General features: G+C 55.5%; 1 protein-coding gene across 11 annotated transcripts in view; it reads left to right on the top strand.

Annotated features, from left to right (window-relative positions):
- MSI2 (musashi RNA binding protein 2) overlaps positions 1-26,532 on the top strand; it is a 392,818-nt gene that overhangs the window by 338,683 nt on the left and 27,603 nt on the right. For 4 of the 11 annotated variants that reach the window (XM_053893321.1, XM_053893320.1, XM_053893323.1 and 1 more), the window contains exons 10-12: positions 1,365-1,439; positions 21,145-21,168; positions 22,530-22,592. In XM_053893321.1, coding sequence (XP_053749296.1) covers positions 1,365-1,439; positions 21,145-21,168; positions 22,530-22,592 — 162 coding nt within the window. Of the gene's footprint in view, positions 1-1,364; positions 1,440-5,363; positions 6,872-21,144; positions 21,169-22,529; positions 22,593-26,161; positions 26,212-26,532 lie in introns of those variants that run through there. The other 7 variants (XM_053893322.1, XM_053893324.1, XM_053893329.1 and 4 more) reach the window with 4 other exon arrangements.

The following is a 26,532-nucleotide window of genomic DNA, read 5'->3' on the forward strand; positions in this document are numbered from 1 at the left end:
TCACGCTGATGTCATCAGAATAAATTCTGCATTACCGCCCCCTCCTCCGCCCCACTAGCCCCAGAAATGGATCCAAGGAAGACTTCCGTTGGGTGAGCACAGGCTCATGACCTACTTCCCAGCTGCCTAGCTCAGAGAGAGCAAGGGCCCTTTTCTGCTTCTGTGATGGGAGGCAGGCCTCTCTCTAAGACTCAAACACAGAAATGGGGTTCAGGTGCTGGGCAGCCGAAAACAATCATAGACCCCCACCTCAGAGGTCAAAGCAAAAGTCAACTGCTGAAGAGCATGAGTGTAGTAAGAGTCCGATCCATTGAGTGGAGGGAGGCAGAGTGGGCCTGACGGGAAGGGAACAGGGGGGTAGCCACGGGTCTCCGGTGGCCGGTAGAATCCGTCCAAGCAGGCCACACACCAGCCTTCTCTGTAGCCTGGGTCAAGAGGCAGGGACATAAACCGTGAAGTGGCCCGAGCAAGCACGATGCAGGGTCGAGAGCCGAGTGGCTGCTCACTGGGAGTTTCATAATATATCACAGAGGACCACACCAACACCAGAACGTTCCATTAGTTTCCTCTGCACCCCACACCCAGCCTGGCAGCAGTTTCCACAAGCAAGCACCCCACGGTTACTGGCCACCCCCGGGGTGACCTGCTAAGATCATGTGGAAAATACGCTTTCTGTGAAATGCCCGTGAAAACATGTGGCACGAGGCTTCGGGGTGCGGGCCACGCTTCTGGTGCACGTTTTAACCCAGCCAGAACCTCACCGTTCTCGGAGGGCCTTGGGAAGATGCTGTGACACCCTTTGGAGTGTCCGTGCCTGGACATAAGCCCCTGGGACCCTGCCTCCCTTGGGCCATGGCTTCTTAAGCCCAGTGTTTTTCCAGAGGCACAGGGTCAGCCCTGAGTTTTGCCCCTAAACTCTCACCCCCCAAGTACTCCTGCTTTGTCTGGTGCTGGAACTGCTGCCCGCTGCCTTGGGAGGAGGCATTACAAGGACTTTAATCTCCTACTGTCAATAGCTTTAAGGTAAAGTACATTCAGGGTAAGCTCTCCAAATGTCAGAGCCAGGCGTAGGCCCCGTGTTTGGTGCTAACGCGTGGCATTTACTCTGCAGGTTCCAGAAAGTGCGTGGGCTTTGGGGGTCTCTCTGCCCAAATACAGGTTAATTACCAGCAGGCTGACAGCGGTGCCCCCAGCCACAGTAGAGAGGTGACCCAAGCCCTGGCTGGGTAAAGACCCTCACGGGAGACAAATCATTTTGTGCAGGAAAATAACTCAGGCTGTCCTCATTCTGGCCCTTTCTGGGATTTCACCCCAGACCTGAGGCAGCTGTACTAACACGACTGATCTTTCTCTCTGTGTTCAAGGCTATCCCAACTTTGTGGCAACCTATGGGCGCGGCTACCCTGGATTTGCTCCTAGCTATGGCTATCAGTTCCCAGGTGAGTGTCTTTGTCTCCCAGAGCTTTGGGGGGGCTGCATTTGAGGGGAGGCGGGAGGATCCCTAGAGAGAACACAACTCATACACCTGTCCATTCAAGAAATGACCTATAGGAGCTGAGGTTCAAATGCTCTGAACTCCAGGGTCAGGATGCAGCTCGATGTCTGATTAACCAAAGTGTGTCCTCGGTGCCAGGTATTTGAAAGCAACAGCTTTTAGGGGAAGGGGAAAGAGCTGAGGCAGGAGCCCTCCCTCTCTCTACCCACTCTCTTTTGTCTGGAGCCGGTTACAAGTTCTCGCTCACTGGACTGGACTCATCCTCTGCCTCTCCTATCTCCTTCCTCCCTCCCTCCCACCCACCCACATCCGTCCTTCCTTCCTTCCTTCCTCCCTCCATTCCTCCTCACTCCCGCTTCCTTGAGCTTTTCCTGGCGACCCTGACTTCTGTGCCCTTCTGTGTGTAACTGTGGTGTGCCGTTGGGGTTTGGGTTCGCTGTCGTGAGTGGGGGTGTGTAGATGGTCCCTCCCCTGCATGTGGGTGTCAGAGACTCGAGGCAGAGCCCACGGTGGTGCCCGTTCACGTGCCCAGGGTTCCCCAGCTCCCATGCAGCTGGGAGACCTGGGACCCCCACCTGAGGCAGGCAGCCCGGACAGGCACGGTCTTGCAGGGGTGAGGGAAAGGGTGCTGAAGGAAGCAGTGTTTATGGGGCTTTACTTGTCCCTTGAGGGGGTGAGCCAGCCTTTCCCTGACCTGGAGTACAGACGGTATATAGGGGCACCTGGGGTGTCTGTGTGCAGAGCTGGACAGCCAGAGTTTCTAGAGAAGGCATTAACAACAAGCTTTGTCTTCTTGGGTCCTCTGCCAGGGTGGGGGAGGCTCCCTCAGGGGCTGGGCTTCCAGCAGTTTCACTCCTGGTTGATCATCCTGCCTGGACCCAGAGCTCTGAGAGGCCCAGGGAGCTCGGACACAGTCCTTAGAGGATCACATCCGGAAGCCAGGGAGGAAGGCAGGGGAGAGGTTCGTGAGGGTCTCACCCAGTATTTGCACGTCTCTGAGTGAGCTTTGGAGCAGGGAAGGGTGCTCCAGAGGAGGTCAAGAAGCATTTGGGGCACTTGGAGCCATGCCCTACGGGTAATAGATCCTCACTCAGCGACAGAAGCCCTAGGCTCTTGCCTGGTCACAGGCGGATCACCTGACATCTCTGGGCCTCATCTCTGTCTTCTGTAAACAAGGAGTTTGGGCAGGATAGTCCCCGGGGTCTGTGCATCTTTCCGATTGTAGGGTTGAGAGGGGCAGGGGCGGCAGACACAGCGGCAGAAGTTCCGTATGGAAGAGTATGAGTAGGAGAGACTTCCCCGTGAGCGTGTCCCCTGGGGCCATCAGGCCGGGGCCCTCCACAGGGTGGCTCTAAGGAAGCCTCCCCACCCCCCCCGCTCGTCTACAGCAGATGGCTGCTTTGGGGTGCCTGTGGGCCCCTTGAAGCGGGGCAGTGGGCACCACAGCCAGTCTGCACCTCCATTAGACTTTCCCCATCTACAGATGGGGACCCTGAGGCCTGGAGAGGCAGGAAACCCTGTTCAGAGGGGTCATAAGCAGCAAGGAGCAGGGCTAGGATTTAGACCCAAGTGGTCTGGGTCTTAATTGCTGCATTACACTCTCTCTAGCGTCCATCTGTCCAGTACAATCGCACTAACCACACGCAGCTACTGTAATTTAGATTGAAATTAAAATGAAATAAAATGAAAACTCCAGTTTCTCAGTCACCCTGGCCACACTTCAGTTACTCAGCAGGCACATGTGGCTGGTGGCTGCCGTTAGCACAGCACGTAGAAAGTTGGGCTGGATGGCGCCATTCTGGAGCATAAAGAAACAGGTGGGGGGTGCATGGTCCACACACGTATGTGCATGTGCTCACTGCCCCTCCCAGGGAGAGCTGGCGGGTCAACGTCCCTATTCACTGCTTGCCCATCCTCCTCAGCCCAGAAGCTGGTGGCAGTTTTAGGAAAGCCTTTCATGCCCCTCTCCCTCCCCTGGCTTCCTCACCAGGGAACATATAGGCTCCCATCCTGACTCACTGGGAGCACCGTGCCGCTCTGCACACCTAGCTCAGCCTGCCTCCCTTCATACGCAGGTTGCCATTGCCCCTCGGTGAGGTCCTAGTCCCAGGCAGGCAGAGTTGGGGGATCCTAACATGGAATGATTTGGGGGGTGACCGTGGATCCCATGCTAAGGGCCCTGTCTCGTCTAAGAGCTTGCCCTTGCCTCACGAGCCATCCCAGGAAAAGTCTGGTAAACCTCTGTCTAAAGGACTTGTGTCCTTGGATCTGCCCTCAACGGACATGTATGCCACACAGAGAGGCGAGAGTGACCGACCAAGGCTGGGTAGGATGACATAGTCTTCCAGCTGCCCAGCCCTTCACTGGAAGCCAAGGCTTCGGGAACAGAGCAGAGGTGTGAGGGACCTGGAGTGGGCTAGGACTGACCCTGTCCAGGGTCTGTGTGTCACAGTCACTGGTTCCTGTAGCTTAACCCAGTTGGCTGGACTTGATGAGGACAGGAATCTGTCTGGCCAGAGGCTCCCTGACCCGTGGGACTTGGCTGTCCTCTTGTCTCCCAGCCATGAGACTCTCCAGTCCCCACCCTTGCAGCTCACACCTGGGTGTGAAGTCTCTTGTGTGCCCTCACCGATGGCCATGAAGAGTGAGGCCACCTGCTGTCAGGGAGGGTCGGTGTGTGGAGTGGCCCCGGGCTGGGACGAGATGACCCCGTGGCGGGGCCTGGCCGCCCACATCACCCTGGGAGGAGGCAGGCCGGTTTCAGAGTCCAGCCCCCGCTGCCCTCGCCCCCTGGAGTCGCTGCCTCTCGCGGGGCAGACGCCCCGTCTGCTGTTCCCCAGCAGCCTAGGTAGTCCCCTGTGGTGGCTCCCCTCGAGAACCAAATTTGACCCCTCCTGGAGCCTCTGCCCCGGGACAGGGTCTGTGAGTTGGGAGCTTTGGAATGCCCTGACATCTGCCTCTTGCCCCGTGCCTGTGAGGAGTGTTCTACTGGGCCTGGCGAGTGGGCTGGGTGCAGAGGGACGGCCCGGAGGAGGGCAGCCCAAATCTGCCCTCCGCTCACCCTTCTCCGGTGGACTCCGTTGACCCCTCCCCGCACCCTGGGGCTCTGTGAGTCGGTGACAGCAGCACTGCCCTCCCCACCAGACGGCCCTGAGGTTTTTGCTTCGTGATCTTTCTTGTCCGTGTCCTTGCCAAGCGCCACTTCCCCCGTTTGCCGCCCCGAGTCTCTCTCACGATGTGTGGGGGCGCCGCACCCTTCCGAGCCCCTTTCTGGACCCATCCTTGTGGGGCCGTGCGAGGGCTTACCAGGAGAGATGAAGGGACACCCAGGTCCCAGAGAGCCCCTGAGGTTGTTCACAACCGTGTGCCCTGGGTCCCCTCTCAGGACAGAGGGCCCTGCTTTTCACCTGGGCAGGCCCTGTCTGTGAATACCCACCTCCTGTCCTGTGCTTGGCTGCCCGTGTCCCTCAGCGGAGCCCCGTTCTGCCTCTGTGACCTGGGGTGGCAGCACACCGTCCGGGGCCGCATGGTTGGCGTTGAGCGGCGCCTGCCTCTGCCCACCCTCAGGATTCTGTGAAAGTGAGTGAAATGCTGGCAAAGAGGGCTGGACACGTACGGGTAATTGTTAGAGTGAGGAGGAGTTCTCTAGAAAGATCAAGTGGTGACCAACCACTGTGGAAGCGGCTCCCTCTTCCCAGGCCCAGTGTCCACCGCGTGCACCCCGTCCCCGTCCCCTGAGGATCAGTACTGGGGCTCAAAGAATGATGGTCCTCATCGGCGACCTCCCTCGTTTCCTCTCTTTCCCCCCGCCCCCTGGACTCTGGTTTCCATGTAATCTGTTAATTTCTGTTCTTATTTCACTTTGCAGACTATTTGCCGATTTCACAAGACATAATTTTTATCAACTAGCTCTTAAGAGAGGCATAACAAAGCGGGGTTTGCTACCATTACTAGACAGAGGACACAGTCCCGGCCGGGGCCAGCCCAGCCACGGTCCGTGCCTGCCGAGACTGTCCTAGCTGCCCGCTTGAACCAATGTTCTTTTTCTCTTTTTTAATTCTTGGAAAAGACTCATGTCCTCACTGCCTCACTCAGTTTAAAAAGAAAATTTTTTTTTCTTGCGCGGTCCCCTGGCATTTTGCTTCTTGTACCCAGTGTGAACATTCTCCCCACCTACCCCAACCTCCCACCCTCACCTGGAATTTACGTAACGGGACCAGAAGGAAGCTTCTCACAAACTTTGTAGAGCCTCCTCAGGGGAGTCCAGGAAACAGGCATCAAATTACTTTAAATATTGACCAAATAGGCTTCTTGGGACATTCCACGGGGTGGGCTTTTAGTGCGGATGGCCCACAGGAGTTGGGGATATGTGACTTGGAGCACCTATGTCCTATAGTGGACAGTGCCAAAAGTGAGCGCACACACACACACACACACACACACACACACACACCCTGTTCCTGTAAATACTAATGTGTAGAAAACTGAATCTGGAAGGAAAACTGTATCTGAAAAACCAGCATTATCTGGTTGTTTTTGTCTTTGGGGGCCAGTCCATCAGTGGCTATTGCCAATAACATAAGTACACCTGTCCCTGAGAAGGGACAGCAGAGTCACCTGGGCGCTGCCGTGTCTCGGGCACCGTGGGCACAGGAAGGAGGGACCTTCCCCAGCACCCCCACCCTCACCTCCCTGCCCACCCTGGCTTTGAATTCCCTGGTGGCATCACGGCCCTTTGGCCCACTGATGTAGGTGGGGACAGAACACAGAGGGTCTCCCTGATCTGACTGGCACCCCTGATGGTCACCCCCCCCCACCAAGAAGGGCTTGCTTTTCCTGTGATCCTGATCCCCTCCACCTCTGCATTTGAACTAAAATGCCCCCACTCTCTTGGACTGATGAAGTACAGCGCAGCAGGACCCTCAAGAGCCACCCCTTTGTTTATGCGCATAGTTTGTGAGAAGTGACCCACCCACGTGTTTCCACTGGATGTTTTTGATGTGAGCAGATCCATCTGTTTGAATGTCACTGTCCTTGAGACCCAACCTGTGTGGTTTTGCTCGTCTCATTAAAGATGCTTGATGTAATAATTGGTTAGCCTCCTTTGATTTTCCTGCAGGCTTTTTCACGAGTGCTATTTTTTTTTTAAACATAGCTGTACGGCTCCTCCCCCTCCCCCCCCCCCCCTTATTTTGTTTTGCTATGAATTGCTTTGCTTTGGTGAACTTGTCCTAGTATGCTTGCCTCGCAGACGTTACGGCCATTGTGAATTTTCTTCATCTCTGTAAATAGTTCATCTGTGCTTCTCCCTAATGACGTTTTATTTTTCTCCCCCTGTAAGCAACTGAGGTAGAAAAATAAATTGTTTATCACGGACGTGCTGTGTGCTGCTGTCTCTTAGCCTGACAGTGTCCTGTTCTCGCTCCGGGGGAGGTGAATGCACGGAATAACTGGTACCAATGACAGCCCAGTGCAGTTTCTGAGAGCATGTGGACTCCCCCCTGGCTGCTGCCTGTCGCCAGCCCTCCCTGCTTCCCCACGTCCCCTGCATTTGTTCGAGGCGGTCCTGTCCTTGAGCGGAGTGGCAGACCATGTGCACGCACTCTGCATGCAGCAGCTGCACGGTTAGCCCCCGCGGCCCTTCCTCTGCCATCACTCCTGCCCTCGAGAGAAAATGTCACTGGAACATCTGGAGCCCCTCCCATCTGTGCCCCAGGTGTGTGTAAGCTCGTGCACATGCTCGTGCACACCGGCCTATGTGTGCTTTGCACATGGTTTGCTCTCCTAACTCCCCTGGACAGTGTGGGTTGGAGACGTGACGCTACAGGGACCTCATTTCCAGGTCCTACTTGGCCATGTGGTTGCCATGTGACCTTAAGCAAGTGATTTAGCCCTTTAAGCCCCCGGGATGATAACAGAGCCTAGTTAGGTTGTTAGAATGAAGTAGGATAACGTGTATCTGGGAACGTGCCCTGTAAAGTGGTAAATGCTGTGCAGTTAGAAGGTTTAGAAATCGTGTTCTTTTGTCACTCTCCAGAGTGGTTTTGTCTTCCTTGTCAACCTCAGTGGAGCTGCCCATTGGTGGATCTGCTTGTCAGTGAAAGAAATGATATAAGATCCCTGAGTAAAGCCAGAGAATTTCTGGGACTTCTTGCCCACCCTCACACCCCAACCCTGCAGTTTCAGTTCCTCCCCATCTGCACATTGGCAGGTACTAGATTAGGTACCAGGTCTGGACGTGAATGAGGCTCACTCCTTGAAAATGCTCATAGTCCCGCTGATGGAGAGAGAACCAGTCGTCAGGGCCATTGGACATCATGACACAGGTGCTTAGCTATAAAGAGGGAATCTCTCTTTGCTACAAGGAGACAATGGGTGGCTGCTTGTCCAGCCTAGGGGACTGTCAGGAAAGGCCCTTTAGAGAAGATGACGTCCGAACTGGGTCGTCTCACAAAGTCACACAAAATTCACTAGGGAGAGAAGGAAAGGAAGTATATCCCGGGCAGAGAAATGACATGCTTAGACACTGAACCAGGTAGTTTTAAGAAAGAATGAAAACACAAAGTAATAATGACCGAAACAAAGTAAGAATTTGTTTCTCCCATGTAAAAGAAGCCTGGATGTGGCTTCACAGTATTAGAGGCCACTCTTCACGTTCTATTCTCTTCAACATAAAACTCTACCTCATAGTCTAAGAAGGTTGCCCAAGCTCCAGCCATTATATACTTGTCCCAGAAGAGCACATCTCTTCCCTTTAATATTTCTCAGAAGTTAAGTGCGGCGCTCCGCTTAGATCCCACTGATCAGATTTCATTCATATGACTAGTTTTAGCTGCAAGGGAACCTCAGAAATGCCTTTATTTCAGGTAACCACATGCCAGCTAAAAACAGGGTACTGAGGAAGAAAAGTGGAATACATACAGGATAATAATAATAATAATAATAATAATAATGGAATAATACAGAATACTTAGCAATCTCTGCCACAAACCTGAAAGAGGAAGCAGTTCAGGTCCCACAGATTATACAGATTTCGGTGTATGAGCAGCTTGTAGGGGGTATCTTGGGTGGGGGAGGGGAGACAAGACTAAAGAGAGAGGCAGGATTGAGTCACGGTAGGTTTGTGAGTCAGATTCAGGAATTTAGATTTGATCCCGAAAGCAAGTGAAAACGCTTACAGGATTTTAAGTAGAGGAGTAATGTGATTAGATTTCCAAGGTGAATCAGAGAGGTGGGGGGCCCGTGGAGAAACCACAAGGGTCAGTTCTGTTCCCTTCCTCCTGCACCTTCACTTCCTCTCTTCTTTCCTCCCCTCTGCCTCACTATCTCTTGGCTCCGTTCCTTTCCCTGCCTCAGGCCGGCTGGTGGCCCTGCAGGGGTCCATCAGCAATGGGGGGGGGCGGGGTGGGGAGGACCGGCCAGGCTCAGTGGGAGCAGCCAGGCAGTGCATGGGGTCACCCTGGGACTCTGGTTCTGGAAGTCCCAGCTTGTGCTTGGATCTCTCCAGCAACAGAAAACAGGATTCCTCTCGCGTGCCGATGTTGACTGATGGGTACCGGCCTCCTGGAACACCGGCCTAAGAGTGATGTTGAGGACAAGTCCTAGCTCAACAGAAAGAAAGAGGGGCTATGACTGATTAGTGATGCCTGCGCGGTTGCTGGATCTGGGACCCATGCCCACTCGCCACGCATTTTGCCTTCCTTATTTCTCTAATGATGGTTCTCGGGTGCTGGGTGATTTTCGGTCACTCTGGAAGATGGCTGTTCTGTTTCACACAGAGGGAGGTGGGTGTGGTCCGAGGAGAGGTGCGGGAGCTCCAGGACATCATGTCCCTTCTGGAGGACAAGCCTCTGTAGCCCACGGTCAGTAGGGGCAGCTGCCAGGTAAGCTTCGGTCAGGTTTGGCTAGTCTGAGCGAAGACAAAGGCTGAGTGGTCTGTCTTGTCCGGAAGGGCGTGGCCTGGTGGTAGAAAGCAGAGTGAAGAGAGCCCAAGTGCTCGGGAGGGGAAGGAGTTTGCCATAAGCCGGATGACTGAGGAGAGCGGGCCTTGACCGTGGGGAACGGGCCGCTTCCTAAAGCGGCTCACACCCAACCTTGTCGCTTCTGTCTGGTTTAGGACGTTTCGTCAAGTGTTCAGAAGTGCCCGTGGCTGCCCCGTCAAAGGCCTAGGATCGTGCCTCGATTGGTAGCCTGGGCCAGTGCGGGGAGCAAGTGCTCCCTTCTGTCCACCCCTTCCTTCTGACCCCACTGGGGAGAGGTGATAACCTGCACTTGCAATCCTGCCTTGGTCTCTGCCGAGTTCAGGTTTTTCAAGGGGAAAGAGCAAGGCCCTCCTCCCCGGCCTCTGCCACCTTGCGGGGGGAGGCAGCTCCTGGCTTGCTGTGCTGGAATTGTAGAACCAGAGGCTCGGAGGACCCCTCACCTGGGTGTCCATTTAAACCTCAGCGCTGTTCTCCCACTGACGTGTGGCAGGGCCTCTCTCTTCACACCTCTGCCCCAGTAAGGCTCTCGTGCCCCCAGCAAGGGAACCCTGGTGGACCCCCGATCTGGTGGGTCCCCAGGCTCCGCCAGCACTGCCTGGCTCGTGGCTTCCCGTTGGGTTCCAGAACGGGGCCCACCCGGTGAGCCACGGCTGGCTCCTCGCTGCTGGGAGCCGATCTTGAAACGCTAAGACGAGATGATTGGCCGCCCAGGTACGCGGACGTAACCTCGGACCCGTGCACCCGGGCACCCGCAGTTCTGTAGACAAACGCTCCCTTGTCAAGAAGGCCCCTCCTGACACAGCAGCCCGCGCACGTCTGTTCATCACCCACCCCGATCTGCACAGCCCTGCGGCCCTCACGCATCGCCTCCAGGGATTCCCCCCTTCCCAGCCTGGATCCCCGGGCCCATCTTAAATCACAAGCCAGCACCTCCTGCACCACGTGGCCCTTACCCTCTTGTTTGACAGTGGAGGGCAGGCGTAGTCAGGAAGGCCTGTCTGCTGCTCTGAAAGACGGAGAGGTCAAGTGCCAGCGCACACCCCAAATCCTGGCGTGAGGGCCGTCGGGGCCGTGTGTGGGCCTTACCGGCACGCACCCCGCCCTCCGCATGGAGAACCGGTTGCTGACGCTATTCCCAGATGAAAGCAGAGCGCAGTGCCTAATAGGCACTTAATAAATGTTTGCAGAAATGAATTGGAGCGATCTGAATTGACGGGAATTGCGGGTTTCACTTTCGATCAGCTTTCCGTTCCTCTTGACGCTCTTCTGCATAAATGAAGGGAAATACAACTACTCGAGCGCTGAGCTCCCCATGCGAAAGCCCGGGGCGCCGTGCTCACTCCAGGCCTGCTGGGAGAGTAAGGCCTCCTCTCGGCCTCAGTTTCCCCATCTGTCAAATGGGTCTCTTGATCCTTGCCCTGCTCCCTTTCCTCGCAAGTTGCTAAGAGGGGCACTGGGATCAGGCATGATCTAGCGCTTGGGAAGAGGGTAGGGTCATATCCAAGGAGGGGACCCTGCCAGAGGCTGGGGCAGCGTGAGGGAGGCTGCGGATGTGGCTTCGGACCTCCTCCTCCCGGGGGTTGAGCGCCATGCCTATCTGATGCTATCTACCCCCGATGGCCATCCTCGCTCCCCTCTCCCGCCTCCTGGAGCACCTGTACCACCAGGCTCACAAAGTCCCCGGTCAGCCTGTCAGCAGGACCGTAGTCACCTTTCTTCAAGCCCTTCGGTTTTAATTTCTATCAGCTAAAGCATGTGAAAGCCTGCCACTTAAATTTCTATCAGCTAAAGCATGTGTAAAGCCTGCAAAAGAACAACAAAGTATTTTATTTAATGTATACTTTTGAGAGAGAGAGACAGAGCATGAGCAGGGGAGGGGCAGAGAGAGAGGGAGTCACAGAATCCGAAGCAGGCTCCAGGCTCTGAGCTGTCAGCACAGACCCCAATGCAGGGCTCGGACTCCATGACCTGAGCTGAAGTCGGACACTTAACTGACTGAGCCACCCAGGTGCCCGCACAAAAAAAATATTGAGTGTGAAATTATTGGCAGGTGGCAGTGCCCGGCCTGAGGGATGGACAGTACATGTCCTCCCGAGGACAGCCAAGGACAGACCAGAAGGCAGAAGTGTGGCCCCCATGCCCTCCTCCTCCCCAGGCCGAAGAAATGGAGGGGAGCCCTGCCCAGAGATGTTTCCCCAGAATGCGGGTCAACCTGGATCCCCTGCCCCTGAGGGATCCCAGCCCATGGGGTCACTACCTCTCCTCCCTGTGCCTTCAGGTGTGAGGGCAGGACAAGAGCACGTTTTCTGCAGTGTTCTGGAAAGGGTCATCAGAGCCTGCCCCGGGCTGGGTCCTCTCCGGGCACAGGGATGTTAAGTAAGCGAGCAAGGAGGGCCAAGCCTGGAGGACATCCCACATGGGGCCAGGTGTGTTCCAGTGCAGTCTGACTGGTGTGCAGAGTGAGTACAGGGGACGGAGTCCTTGGCTTGGCTTGGAGGCTCTCAGGAAGGGGTGATATCTGAACTGCGTTTTGAAGTCAAATAGAATTTCAGCAGGCAGCTGAGGGAAGGGTTTTCCACATCCAGCAGGTGTAAAGGCACCAAAGCATCATACGTGTTCCTTCCTTGCATTCCTGCCTCTGTTCATTCTGTGGGCCCCATCTGGGTCGAGGCTGTGCCATTACCTGGCCAGGCCCGCTGGACAAAAGACTGTCATTGGGAAGCTGATGCCACTTCTTCCCAGATCCAGGGAATGAATTTGAGGGCCAGGGATGCAGTCCCTGCCCTTGTCTTAGGAGGCTGTTCCCGGTCAAGGCCTTTGTGGGTACCGTTGAACCCACCTAGTGGGCCTGGGCACACTAGGGCTGGCTACTTCTGAGGAGAACACAGCCTGCTAACACCTCCCGCTTCCCCCGCCCCTCCGCCCCTCCACCCACTGCCCTGCTCTGAGCCTCAGGAGGTGTCTCGCTGGCCCCAGGGCAGCCCTGGTTTTCCAGCCTTGCAGCTCTCTTAATGGTACATGTTTGAGGCCACTCCAGGCTTTCTTCCTCTGACCTCTGATACCAGTCTTGAACAGGCTGGGGTTCAGGCAGGGCTAGGAGCAGCCCTTCCCCAGCCCCCTTGCGCCTATCCGCCCCTCCTCCACCTACCCATCTTTTGCGTATTCATCACATAGCTCTTAACACATGTCAAGTCACAGGCCCTGCCCTAGATGCCTGGGACGTGGTGGTGAACCAGAGAGACGTGCTGTTGCCTCTGTACGGCACTTGTTGGGGGCAGAGAAGCAGGCAGGGTTCCAGTCAGATGGAATGACCCAGAGAGGCTCCTCTAGACCACCTTTCCTAGAGGAGGTGGGAGGGGCTGGACAAGCCCGAGGGCAAGAGGGCAGCCAGTCCGGCTGATGACAAGGGCAACAGAGCTCTGGGATCCACGTCCACACCTGTGGTCACGACGTCGCTGGGCCCCGTCTCTCCCTAAGCCCCTGCGAGCCCTTTGCCTCCTGCCGCCACATTACCCCGCCAAAGTTCGCGCTCACGCTTCCGATAAAACACCCCTTTATCACTCACGAGCAAATTATAAATGTTATCTATGAAAGCCCTTTGGATGTGAAATGTCATGTAAATTAATAGGATTTTAGAACAGGAAGGTTCCAGAGGGAGTTCTCAGCTCCGCTACTGTTATTACCTTGGGCAATAATAATAAAAATAGAAATAAAAGTTATTATTATTCCGCTTGCTGATGGCTTGCCACATGCTGGAGGACGGTGCTGAGCACCCAGTGCCATCATCTCCCTGAATTTCCCAGCAGGCCCTGCACGGAGGCACCGTTAGCCTCCTTGACAGCAGAGCAGAAGGGACCCGGGACAGCAGTTAGGAAACTTTTCTTGGGTCACAACCGGTGAGTGTGGGAGATGGGACTTTGCCACCTTGCTTTGATCACTCTGCACGGTTTCCTTTAAGCTCTCCGACCCCGGAGCCCTTCCTCTGTTAAATGGGGCTGGCGATGTCTTCCTGGCAGGGGGGCGGGGGTCAGGCTCATTGGGATGATCCCGGGTCCTCTAGGAAGGGCCTGGCCAGGGGAGACTTTCTGGGGTCTTGGCCGTGGAAAGTGCTACAGTGGTAGCTGCCGTTTTGCCATTGGTGTTCCGCTTACTTTCTCATCATTTAGACCAGACTCTCTCACGTATCGGCGAGGAAACAGGCGGAGGGAAGGTTCTGCCATTCGCCCTTGCGGGTTGGGCTGGGATGCAGTGGTAGGCCATACTGACTGTTAAAAATGTGAAATATTTCTGTACCTGTTGGTAAATAACAGCTGCCCTGAGCCCCCCGGAGTGCCTCCCTCACCACCCTGGCTTTCCCCCAAGACTCCCTGACCGTCCATGGTCCGCCCATCAGTGATGCCAGATGCAGCGGTGCTCTGCCACTTGATGGCAGAAAGTCTCATATCTCAGGAGACCAAAAAGTGGGGGGCGGGGGGGGGTGTCTACATTTTACATGGGGGGGCAGGCGGAGTTGAGATCACAGATGTTAGTGCTCTCACTGAGCAACCGATGGTGCCAGGATGGGGACCTGGGGTCTTCCAGCCCAAAGTCTTGGGGTGCTCAAGGCTTGAGTGTTTCCTGCCCTGGTCCAGAGAGGTGGGTGCCATCGGCGTGGGTGTTTGGAACCGTGCTGTGGCAGAGCCATTGCAAAGGCCCATATAGAATGAAGCTGGAGGCGGAGGGCGGGGGAAGGTAAACGTGGTGAGGAGGCCCATAGAGACTCCAGGCCATTTAGATATAAATGGATCAGTGAGAGACCCTGTGGGGAGGAAGCAGGATTTTTTTGGCTCAGCATCTGAAATTTGGGGAACAAGAAGAAGTGTGAAAAGCCATCTGAATAGCCAGCTCTAGAAGGATCAATAGTGAGACCAGTGGTTTGTCCCGACACCCATTGGGGGTAGGTGGGGGAGCATCTCCTAAGCAGAAATTGCAGTGTTTACAAGGAGTGGGGGGAGAGAGAACTCTCCCTCGTGAAAGGAGAAACTCAGAATAGTTGCCGATGTGTCCTTAGAGGCCACGGTCCAGAATCCCTTCACCTGAAGATCTTGGTCTCGGTCTGAGAGAGACAGGCAGGTGTTCCTTCTGTGGGCAAGCGGGGAGCCCTGGGTTATCCAGGACCACAAGCTGCTGGCACAGAGCAGCGAGGGCTGCTTTCGGCATGAACTCCCTGCGGCCATCCTTGCTCTTGAGGTCTCGCCAGAGCGTAAGCTGATGTTGAACAGAGTGTCCTCGTATGGCCAGGAACCAGAGCACGTGGAATGTGTCAGCCACTCTGGATGCAGGCCTCTGACCAGCGCTTCTGATTGCTGCCCGCCTCTTCGAGCAGAATTTGGGGTAGCCACACCCAGGGCTTGAGCTCAGCTAGGAGGAGACCCTAAAGGGGACACAGGGGCCTGGCTGCAGACTGGACGGGTCCATGAGAGATCCCTCCCTTCTCCCTGGCAGAGTGAGCCTTTATCTAAGGCCCTGCTTATTATCGGCCAGTTTCCTCTCCTTCCCAGGGAGCTGGTTTGTGTGCAGTGTGGTCCCACAGATGGAGCCCCGCCCCCCCCTTTCTTGTCAGAGGCTAGTGACTGTAGGCTCCATGAGGGCAGAGAACACGTGAGTTTCGTTCACTGCTATGATCCCAGGGCTTAGAACGGTTTCTGGCATGTAATAGGTGCTCAGTAAGTATTTACGGAGAGGGTAAGCGTCTGGAGACTGGGAGGGCTCTAACATAGCTGCCTGCAGAAGTTCAGGGTGAGTGAGGGTACTGTGGGCCCCAGCTCTCTGTTGGAGGGTAGGAGGGCCCAGGAAGAAGGATGCTGGGCCAGAGTCCCCACATAGAGCTCTCAGCTTCCTGGCTCCCAGCAAGGAAGCAGCACCTGAAGTATGTTCTCAGTTCTCCTCCCACAGTCCTCCACCCCACACTCCAGGCTGGGAGCTTGGTTGAGACTAGGGCCCATTATCAGTCACCAAGGAGATCAGAAGCCACAAAGCTCCACGGGGGGGTGGGGGGCAGGCCTCGCCCCACTGCCGGTTCTCAGGGGCATGAGGACGGCGGGCTGTCTGCTTTGCCCGCTGAGCGCCTCTGATTTGGAAGGAATCCGCAGGCACACTACCTTTCCCTTCTGGCCGGGCGCCCCGGGTCTGTGCTTGCCTCTTCTGGGAATTTTCATGTCGTTTCCAAAGGATGCTCCCTGACTTCAGTTTTTATGCTTCCCCAAACCCTTTCATCCAAACAGAGGCTCTCTGACAACCAGACCATAAAACCTCGTAAAGGTTTGACGTGCAGCGTTCCTCCCCTTCATCCGCGTTGAAACATCTAAAGAGAAAATTAAGCGACACAGCAGTTGCATTAAAAGTTATTTGGGACTATTTTTGTGCCACCCCCTGCCATAGGTGCCAACGCCTTTGGGGCTCGACCCCAGAGCCTTTCACTTCCTTTAGGCCCGAGCCCAGGCCACACACCCTTCCCCTCCCTACAGCCAGGCAGGCAGGCCTGGCCTTCTCATCGGCCCCTCTGCCTTCCTCTCCAGAGGGACCTTAGCCAGGTCCCAAATGACGGTCATTTTCCTGACTGAGGATGAGACCCCACACCGTCTCCAGCACCTCTGCCCCAGTAGGCACTCCACCCCTCTCCTGGCATGGGGGGTGGGGTTGTCTCAGGAGAATGGCACTGTCGGTGTCCTTGGGGAATGTCAGTCTCGCTCCTAAAAAGGTATGTGGAAATCAGATTCCTATTTTAAATGCCAGGAACTCGGGGTTTTGTTTTTTTCTGTTTTTCAATGGACACGTATCATAAGCTTTCTTCAAAGCAAAATTTTACAGTTTGATCATGTAAATGTGTCCCTTTGGATATCAGTTGCCCCCTCTTTTTCAGACCCTCTGTTCCGATCTGAATTCCCAGAGTCGTCCTCCTCCAAAAGTACACCATCCACCCTTTTTCCATCCCTTTTCCACCCTCGCCCCCTCGCAGCCGCCACTCTGTCTCTCTCTCTCTGCACAAAGCTCTGGATTTCCTTTAAATGAACCAGCCCTGTCACTCACCAGACAGGCCTGCCCGGGAGGTGGGGAGGGCCCTGGGCCAGTCAGATGACAGATGGTTTTCTAAACTGTTTTAGGACGTGTTTCCGACATTCTGGGTGACAATTTCTTCTTTGGGTTGCTTATTTTTGAGTGTTTGGATTCTATCAAGCAACACTGGGTTTGGCCAGGAATGTTTGAACCATCTCTAGAAAATACTGGTGGTTGGAGGTACAGGACATGCTGGGGAAGGGGTGGAGAGTGCTTTAAGCCAACACAGCACAGGGAAAATTCATCTCATGATGGACAATTCGGGATGGCTATGTGCATCGCAAGAGAGTGTTTCATGAAATCACAGCCTGTTGGAGCCATAAGGAAACTCCGAATTTTCTCAGCTCCTCTTTCTGTGAGAGGCACAGAGGCCCACTGACTCATCCAAGGTCACAGAAATAAGGAGTGACTGTGCCAGGACCATATCGCCGGCAGTCCACACCCAGGCTGGCACCTTTTCGTACCGGGCAGGGGAGAGGATGCAAAGAAAGACATGCATTCCCTGATACCCTGTGGCCGACAACAGCGGCCCCCTTTCAGTGTTTACTAAAAGCCAAGGACACTCCAAGGCTTCCTCTAAATCAGGGATTCTCTGCCTCCCCCGTGCGTCAGAAGCCCCTGGAAGCCCCTGGAAGGCTAGAGATGTGGGTTGCACCTGATTCTCCGCGTGTCGTGCAGGCTCCCGCAGCCAGGCCAGAGCCCCACTGCTCTGAATGGAGGCCCCGCGGTGGGTCTCACAAGAGAGGGTCACAAGAGTTAGATTCATTGTATTGTCAGGAGAACCTTTCCTTCCACAAGGAAGCGGAGTGATGGACTGTGCAGATGTGCACCACAATTTAACTTTTGGAGTTTTGCTTTTTTGTTTTTTTGTTTTTTTTTAATTTTAGAGAGCGTGAGCAGGGGAGAAGGGCAGGAGAGAGACAGAGAGAGAGAGAGAGAGAGAGAGAGAGAGAGAGAAGATCTTAAGCAGTCTCCACGCAGAGCCGGACGTGAGGCTCGACCCCACAACCCTGGGATCATGGCCTGAGCTGAAATCAAGAGTCAGATGCTCTACCGACTGAGCCACCCAGGCACCCCTCACTTTTTGAAATTTTTGAAAGCCTTTAAACGGAAGGTTCTTGCCCTTGGCTGTATACTGGGATCACCTGGGAAGCACTTAAAGGTCCACTGTCCGGGCTGTACCCCTAAACCAGATAGATCAGAATCTCCGGAGGTGGGGCCCGGGACTCAGCATTTGTTAAGGCTCCCCAGGTGGTCCAGTGGGCAACAGGGGTGAGGGTCCGCACGTGAGAGAGCAGGGTCCTCTCTCCCGGTGGCTGCAGTCCGGCACCTTCCGCTGGTTAATTCTGCTCCTGGCCCCCACTCCTGTGGGCATCTGAGTTAGCCACCCCTGGGGTGGAGGATCACGTGAGGAGAGGCCACTAAATGTTCAGGTGGCACTGCCTTGCGGTTGTAGTTTCCCCAGGGCAGTGACTCCCAGCCCTGGCTCTCATTCACCACTTCAGAGCATCCTTCCTGACCATCAGCAACTGCTGTTCCACAAGAACCTTCTCTGGGGCAGACTCTGGGCTAGGTCTTAAGTGGGACATGTGACTCAGTTCCCACCCTAGAAGAATTTGTCACCCAGCGAGAGAAATGGGGCGTGCACGTAAAAATAACTGCTTAGGTAAGGCAGAACCCGGTAAGTGCCACAGAAGCAGTAAAAAGTCGGCGTGGCGTCACATAATTCTCAAAAAAAAGTCAGAAGCGCCATTCGCTTCTAATTTGCCATAAAGTTTCTCACGGCTCTGAAACGTCCAGAAAAGCGTCTTGTTCACTGTCAGCGGGATGGCGACAGCTTTTACTTAGATGAGTTAGTAACCTCAGAGGTGTGTTCGCGCCAGCCCCAGGGCCACCGCTTTCCAGGTTCGTCATCCTCTTACATCAGAAGACAGGTCCATGCGGGGTCGGAGGTGAGGGAACGTTACAGGCCATTCTGGTCTCCCCTCCTTGCAGTAGACACGAATTGATTACTTCGGGCCCAGAGAAGTGAAGCACCGTCCCCAAGTTACAACAGCAAGGCAAGGCCAGGGGGGGTCGGAGGCGTTGACACCAAGCACCGTGATCCTTCTGTTACCCCGTTAGAGGGGCCGAGGAACTCCAGACTAGCAACCTTGGGTCTTTGGGTGTGACTGTCGTTAACTAAGGCGTGGCACCTGCCCAGCCCTGAGTTCCACCATTAACATTTTATTCTTTTGTACCATCAGGAGGAGCAGACCACATTCCTGATACCCAAGTTCACCCAGATGGGCCGCCTAAGCTCGCAGGCCCTGAGATTTTATCAACAAAACATTTTTCTCTTTTCTGCCTGATTCACTACTAAGAAGTGGGAAGTATTCGAGCAGGAGGGTCCCGGCTGCCCTCTTTGGCCCAGTCCTTGTCAGAGCTGAACAGTAATGCATACTCTGATTTTGAACTAGGGAAGGTTAGCTCCACTGAAATGGCATTATGAAGCTGGGACAGTATGAAGAATTCCAGCCTCCTGTGTGCATCTGACCATCTAACCATGTGGCTCGTCATGGAGAAAGTGGCAGAGCCCTCCGGGCGGTGGCAGGGGGAGAGGCAGTCTGCCTTAGAGGCAGGGCTGATGGCTGGACAGGCCTCAGCAACATGGCAGCTAACATTCATTTGAACTGACTCCCTGCAGGCATTCATCTGAACATTTTGTGTATGTTAATCCTGCACTGACATCATCGTCCCCTTTACAGATGGGGACATCAAGGCACAGAAGGGTTAAGCAACTTGCCCAAAGTCAAAGGTTGCCAAGAGGTTACGCTAGTAAATGGCTGAGTCAGGATTTGAATCCAAGACTTGTGCTAACCTGCTTCACAAGAAGCCTGGTTGCTCCCTTCGTGCATTGGCCAGGTAGGCTCTGCTGAGGAGGAAGCCCCTCCCCACATTCCCAGCAGCAGAGAAGGGATGGTCATCTCCCATTCTGGGCGGTGAGTGGGGTGCTAGGGCAGCCATGGGCGCTCATGGACCGGGGGCTGTGCCATATCTTTGCTTGGGCCTCGGCCCCCCCAAGAAGCCTGAGCCCCGTCAGACCTGCTGCCTAATTCCCCAAGGTCTTATCCCAAGTACCCGCCACGGGAGCAGTTCTCTGCTTGACAGCACAGAACTCCTATCCCTTCAGAAATAAAATGAGAGGTTTCCCAGGCACGTAGGCTGCCACAGGTGACCTCTGGCTCCTCAGGGCCTTGGGGGAAATGCTGAAAACAGGATCACAAGGCAAGTCTGCGAGGCCCTGCACCCCCAGCTCTTCCAAGCCCAGCCCAGGAGAGCTCATTCCCACCCGGGTCCGTGCTACGGCCTCCTGGTCCTCAGGCACATCTTGCTGTCTAGAGACAGGCTGTCCTCCACAGGGACAGCTTTAGGCCAGGGTCCCCATGCTTCTTTGGCCTCTGACGGCCCCTGGCTGGGGCAGCCCCATCCCAACACACACACACACACCTTTTCTTAGATCCGTGTTTGCCCATCCCCCACAAAGCCCAGCCACAAGGAGAGCCCGTTGTACCCCGTTCCCTGGTAATAGCATCAGGGGCTTATCTGCCAGGTCATCTGAAGAATATATTCGGGGTGACCAGTGAGGCTGAACAGCTTAACAGGACAGGAGGGGGATGGCAGGGAGCTGGGGAAGTGGTCCGGGACAGATTCCCAAGGAGGCAGGTCTGGGTGGTGGGGCTGTGGCCCTGGGGTCCCAGGTGCCGTGTGGGGGTGGGGGTGCTGTGAGAGCTGCAGGCCTCTCCGGAGTGGGGGGTGGCCTGGGCAGCTCTCCTCCCCTGCCCCTCTTCTCACACCTGTCAGTCTGCCTACCCCGTTTGATGGTTGAGATTAAATTCCAGCCCTTAGCGGTGTCTGGTGCTCAGTCTCCAGCAGAAACCTTTATCTGAGATTAAGGATAATGGATTTCCTTTCTTGGATAAGTTTTTTTTTTTCCTTCCTTTTTCTCTGAGTCTTTTTTTTTTTTTGGTCAAAAATGCGCTCGACTCCAGAAAATAGACCTTTTGTTAAATGTCTTTTTATTGACTAAACTCGCCTCCCCCAGTTCTGTCCCCCGCCCTTCCCCCCACCGCACCTTTTCATGCTTCCAGGGAAACCTTCCGTTTCAAGTACGGGTGAGGAGTGCAAAAGAATAACTTGACCTTCCTTCTCTCCACGGCCGGCTTCCTTCTCCTTCAGGGTCCCCTGACTCCTGCTGTGTGCCTGCAGCCAGGGCCTGGTGTGCGGAGGTTGGGATAGGGAGAAATAACTTGACCTCTTCCTTATTTTCCCTCAGCACTTTGCGCCACCACCCACATTTCGAGAAATCTAGATCCTGCTTGGAAGAAATGGGGAGAGGACTTGGTGGGGGAGTCCCTTCGTTGGTCTCAGGTGGCAGGGGTCAGTGCCACCCTCCGTGGGCAGAGGGTGGGGGGCAGCCTCCAGGCACACATGTGGCCTTCAGGGGAGCTGGGAGACCCATTCCAGCAGACCCATTCCAGATGACCTCGTACCTTTATTTCACCTGGATCTTTCTTTTTCCCCCCTCAACAGCCCTATTACCATATTTAAATGCAAGTATGTCTTTTTTCATTGACGTTTTGAGTAGCTTAGCCTGACCTTTTTAGACTAGCTTGTTCCCTTTTGAACTTCTTTCCTCCCCAGTAGTTCCGTGTAGCTAGGACAATAGTCTTAGAGTTTAGTGGGCTTCTAGTTCGCTGTGTTTGGGGGACGGCTCTGTTTCTTTCCTTTCTTTCCTCCCCGGCTCCCCGCCCTCCGTGGTGCATGTGTCCCCCACTCTGTCCCGTAGCGATTCCATGTCTGGAAGCTGCTGTGGCTAAAGCAGAGCCGCTGTCGGGCTGTGTGTTGTTTGCTGCTGGCTCTTGGCGCATCATTTAAAACCACCATCATTGGCAGTGGGTCTTGAAATCAGGCCTCCAAAAGTTGAAATGGGGCCTCCATAAGTCTGCCTGGACGGCAGAGGGTGTTTGTTTCATGTGCGCGTAAGTGTATCTGTGTGTGTCCCCGTGTGTGGCTGTGTGTGTCTGTGCTCATGGCCAAGAGAGGCCCAGGGGAGGGGCCTCACCCACCTCTTCCTTCCCCTGGGCCTTCTGCGGCCCCACTGGGTCACCTCGTCCCTTCTCACCTTTAGTCCCATTCTGCGACACCCTTGCTCCCGGGGGTGTTACTAGATTGCACACACACTTCACACACTTGTTGGAGTTCCCGAGGAGACCCTTCACTGCTGACTTGATCGGGACACAGAGCTCAGGCAGAAGAGCCGGATTGAAATCCCCATAATGTGCCTCAGGAGGTTGAAATTGAGAGACAGAGCCGCAGGGCTCACCCCACGTAGGTCCCTGCAGCCCCCGACTCCCTCCTACAGCTGCCTTCCTGTGTACACAGTCAGCTGGGACTCCCAGCACACCTGGCCCCCTGGCCTGCTAGCGTGAGCTAGTCCGGAACTAAGCCCAGCAGGCAGGCAGAGCCTTAGGAGAGCAGATGGGTTCAGCGACCTCCTGGCCCAGGTGCCTGTTCTGCCAAGAGGCTCGGTCCCAACCACTCCCGGGATCCCCGGGCCATGCGTGGCCCTGCTCTGGACACACCCTGGGAGACTCCCCTCGATCGGTGCGGGGGGCAGCAGGGACCCCACCCCACTCGCAAGAGAAGTTCCTCCCAATCCTCTCCAATTATTTCCGTGTTCCTTTTAGAACTGGTTTCTGGGGTGCCAAGTGTGTAGGAATCAAAAACACCTAAAGGCACTGTGCCTGCCAGAAGCCCGAGAGCCACTGACCCGGGTCCCTCCTGAGAGCTGTCCCGAGGAGATCCCTTTGCACTCCCGTCTTCGGGAAGGGGGGGTGAGCGCGGCCTGTGAGCCCGGTCTGTGCAGGGCCCTTTCCGAGGTCTCTCCTTTACTCCGGCTCCTCTCTCCCCGCCAGGCTTCCCGGCAGCGGCTTACGGACCAGTGGCGGCGGCGGCCGTGGCAGCGGCAAGAGGATCAGGTAGGGAGGTGTGTGGGACAGGCGCTCCCAGGCATGCCCCAGTGTGCGGGGGAAGGTAAAGGCCCTGTTGGATCTGTGTGGCTGCGTCTGTCCACTACTGTCACCACAGCCCGGAGGGTGGGGACAGGGGGGCGCGGGCCAGGCCCTGCCACCCAGGGCAGCTCCCCGTGGGGGTCAGTCTCAGGACTGCACACCAAAGGTGGACCGTGATTTGCTCTTTGAAAAAAGACCAGTGAACTTCTTTTTGACTTTGGACGGCCCGTTCCCCTGACAGCCGGCTTCAGGGCACCTGTTGGTCATTTCCCTCCTCAGCTTTCACTGCTGCTTCACAGGGGCTCCCTTCCAGGAGCCTCTGACCCCGCCAGAGAAGCTCTAGCTTGTGAGAGGGAAGCTCAGGGCCCACGGGCGTGCTCCTGGCCTCGGGGCCCCTGCTGCACCTGGCAGATGGCCTTGCTTGATTGGGCTAAAGCCCGAGTCCCCGAAGCCTGGAAGTGGGGCTGACCTCAGTGGAATGAAGCGATTTCCTGAAGCCCCCTATCGCATCCCGGACTCTCCTCGTAGCAGAGACCAGAGAGCTCCTAGACCCTACCTGCCGAGGGCAATGGGATTGTCTCTTGCATAAAATTGCCCCGGTCCTTTAGTCTCCAAGCCCAAACTTTGAGGAGGTCTTAGAGCCCCTCAAGTGAGGTGAGAACGTTTTCCCAGCAGCACGGTGGGTCAGGCTGGAGCTGGGGTGTGTCAAGGATGCCCTCTCCCCCAGATGCCCCCCCACCTTCCTAAGCACATGGGGCTTCTGCTGTGTGCTGGGCCCCGGGCAAGGCCTCCTGGCCTCGGCCTCCTGGCCTCCACTCCCCAGCCACTGAGAGGCCCTTGCTCCTCCTGGACTCAGTAGCCATGGTTTGCGGCCCCACCCCCACCCCCCAGCCCAACACCCCTTGGACAGGGCACTGGAGCACCCAGGGAAGCAATTATTTGACCGGGCTCTGAGGAGGGTGGGGGGAGGGAGGTGCTGGTGGGGTGCCAGGAAGTGGGGCGTTAAAAGCCCAGAGGGCAAATGCCAAAAACCCAAACCCTCAGTGATAAGAGACTGGCACATGGAGGCCCTTTAGGAACATCAGTACAAATCCGTTCCATGCAAACTGGCACTGCCTCGAGCTACAAAGGATCCACTCCCTGAAATCACCCATTGGAGATTTGTTTGGAGGGGCCGGGAATTGTCTGGGGGCTGCTGAGGGTCAGTTAGCCGGAGAGCTGGGCGCCCGTCCTCAGCCTCTGCCTGCCCTAGCGGGCCTCCAGCAGCCCCACCTGCCCTCTGGCCCGCGTTCCTTGGTGCCCCCTGCCCTGGGGGCGGGGCGCGCCGCTGCCTCGCGTCTCCCTGTTCTGTTTGGTTTTTTAACTTGAGTGCTTTTTGGTATCATTACAAATGAGCCTCTGTCCTACCTGTGCCTAGTGGGGGGCGGGGGGAACCACAAAAAGAAACCTCGAGATTTTTGAGTGTTGTTGGTTGTTTTCTCCGTTCAGTTTCTTTCTTTATTATAACTTGGATTATGAAACTAAACTTTAACCCGAAATTAACCCTGCCTCTCTCCCCACCCCCATTCTCCTTGACGTCATGGCAAGTTTAAAGGGCAGCATGGGGTTCTTTGTGAGTCTGAGAGCGGTCTCCCCATGGTCTCTGCCCCCCCTGCCACCCCCACCCTCTCACGCGCCCCCCCTCCCACCCCCGAGAGCCAGGCAGGAGTCCCATCCATCCTCCCCCTAACTCCTAACCCCAAATTCCAGAGCCATCTCCAACCACACTTTTTTTTCCAGGATCAGTGGTGTTTTATTTGTAGCCATTTCCATCGGGAGCCAAGTCTCCCAGGGGCCATTCGAGGTCAGCCATGCTCATCGCTGCACTGTTAGTGAATTCTATTCAGGAGTGTGCTCCCAGACCACCTGCCCCACACCAGCCTAGGTTAGTGCAAGGAGTAAATCCTCAACTCCGAGGTGCCTGCCCCCAAGGGTGCAGGCTCAGCCAGGAAGATACAGGGCACCCCACAGTGCTGCCTGGGGGTCAGGGGCCTGGGGTAAGCCCCAGGGCGACGACCAGCCCGTGCCTGCTAAAGTCAGACCACCACCTGGGCTGGAAGACACCTGCCCCCGTGTAGACAGGGTAGCCCAGCCCCTCACCTCCATCCCCCCTTTGGACCTGGAGCAGGGTTACAAGATGGGGGAAGGAGGATCTCTACCTCTCTTTCTTTCAGTGTGGTTTGGCCTGTAAGGACTGTCCCCTCCCTCCTCCTAGAAGATAATCTGGACTCCGAGCCTGGTGGGATGGCCAATTATTTACCTGTTGTAGTGGCCCTCGGTGGCATTTTGGCAGATATGGGAAAGGGGCTGCCCAGACTCTTCTGGGTTTGCGCATCAGCCTAGGCCAGCAGATGATCACGGACGGCTGACCGCCCTGTTCTACCTTCACCTGCTCCTGCAACCCTGCCCCACCCATGCCAGCTCCTTCCAGCGGGACAGGGATGCTCCTTCAGCCTCCCGAGCAAGCAGCCTCAGCTGTTGGAGGGCGTCACAAGTTCAGGCGCATTCTCTTATAGGAAGAAGCTGGCTCAGGGGGTCTGCGGAGTACCGACCTTGAGCTTGGTACTCTGCTGCCCCTGGCAGGTGGTTGGAAAAGGGTAGGAAACGAGGCCTCTGCTCCCCAGAGGCTGGCTGTCAGGCTTGGTCCAGGGATTAGGCATCCTATGGAAGGCCCTATTTTGCCTTTCATTTTGGTCTAGCTTCACAGCTTTGTTTTTTCTTTTTTCCCTTCCATGTTATGACGTACTGGGGGAGCTTCCTGAGGCGGAAGCACCTGCTGAGGGCCGTGGGGGTGGGAAACAGCTTCGATTTTGCTCAGGTTGGCAACTCGCATCTGTCAGGGCTATGGTGTCAGGGTAGGAGGTCCGGGGGGGCCGTGAGCTCTGCACCCACCTCAGCCAACTCCTCGGGGCCAGCCTGCCCGCCTTTGCCTTAATTCGCCCTGGGTCTGAGGTGAGCAGGGCTCAGGTGACCCCCCCAGGGGAGGTCCCTGCCGACTCCTAGATAACTTCACTAGCAGTGGGTCACTTTTCTTTTACCTTCACCTGGTAGTCCGAAATGTCATCTTTCCTTGTGCTCAGTCGAGAGTTTGTTTGTTTATTTTGATCGTATTCATTCAGTTCCAATGGCCTCATCATGTCCCACCCAAACCTGAATCCACTTTGGTAAACGACCCCACCCCACCCCCTACACACACACAGGTGAGGGCAGTGGTTTGGATTTTCAGGCTATTTTATTTCTGGGTGACATTACGGGTGGGTCTGTGTATCAGCCGAAGAGCTTCTGAGCCCCCTGCCCACCCCCAGCCCATCTCCGGCCCCAGCCAGGACCCCTTACTGTACTTTATACTTGCCAGCTTTATTCCAATCTAGTAACATGAGTTCCTGACGGTGGTGGTGAGTGCGAGAGTCATGTTTCTGTTGTCTTTTCTCTTGCTTGGTTGGGGCTGCGGTGAGAGAGTGTCTCTGAGGCATACTTTCCCGCCTCTCTTACACTAGGATCTGCACACCTCCTCTCAAACACTCTTCTGAGCACGCTCAGCGGGAAGGTTTGTCCACACCTATTAATCCTCTCTCAGTGTCCAGCTTCCTGTTAGTACCAGCTGGTTTGCATGTTTTTGCTTGTTCAGATGAAACAGTTCAAGAAACAAACTCATATCCAACTCTCAAGAAATGTCTTTTTTTGTACACTTTCGTTTTCGATTTTTTTTTTTATTAGTTACAACTCCAACACACCTGTTGTCCAGTAAAACATTTCACACCTCCCCTGCCTGTTCTTAGAGTGTATGTATCTGTGGGACTGAACTAAATGCATGCACTGTAGTAGATGTCCTGGTAGCTGTAGCCGTAGTTGTAGAACATGCATTGTT

Source organism: Panthera pardus, unplaced genomic scaffold (genome assembly GCF_024362965.1).
Source record: "Panthera pardus isolate Hobbes unplaced genomic scaffold, ASM2436296v1 HiC_scaffold_3, whole genome shotgun sequence".
In the NCBI taxonomy this organism is placed as follows: domain Eukaryota; kingdom Metazoa; phylum Chordata; class Mammalia; order Carnivora; family Felidae; genus Panthera; species Panthera pardus.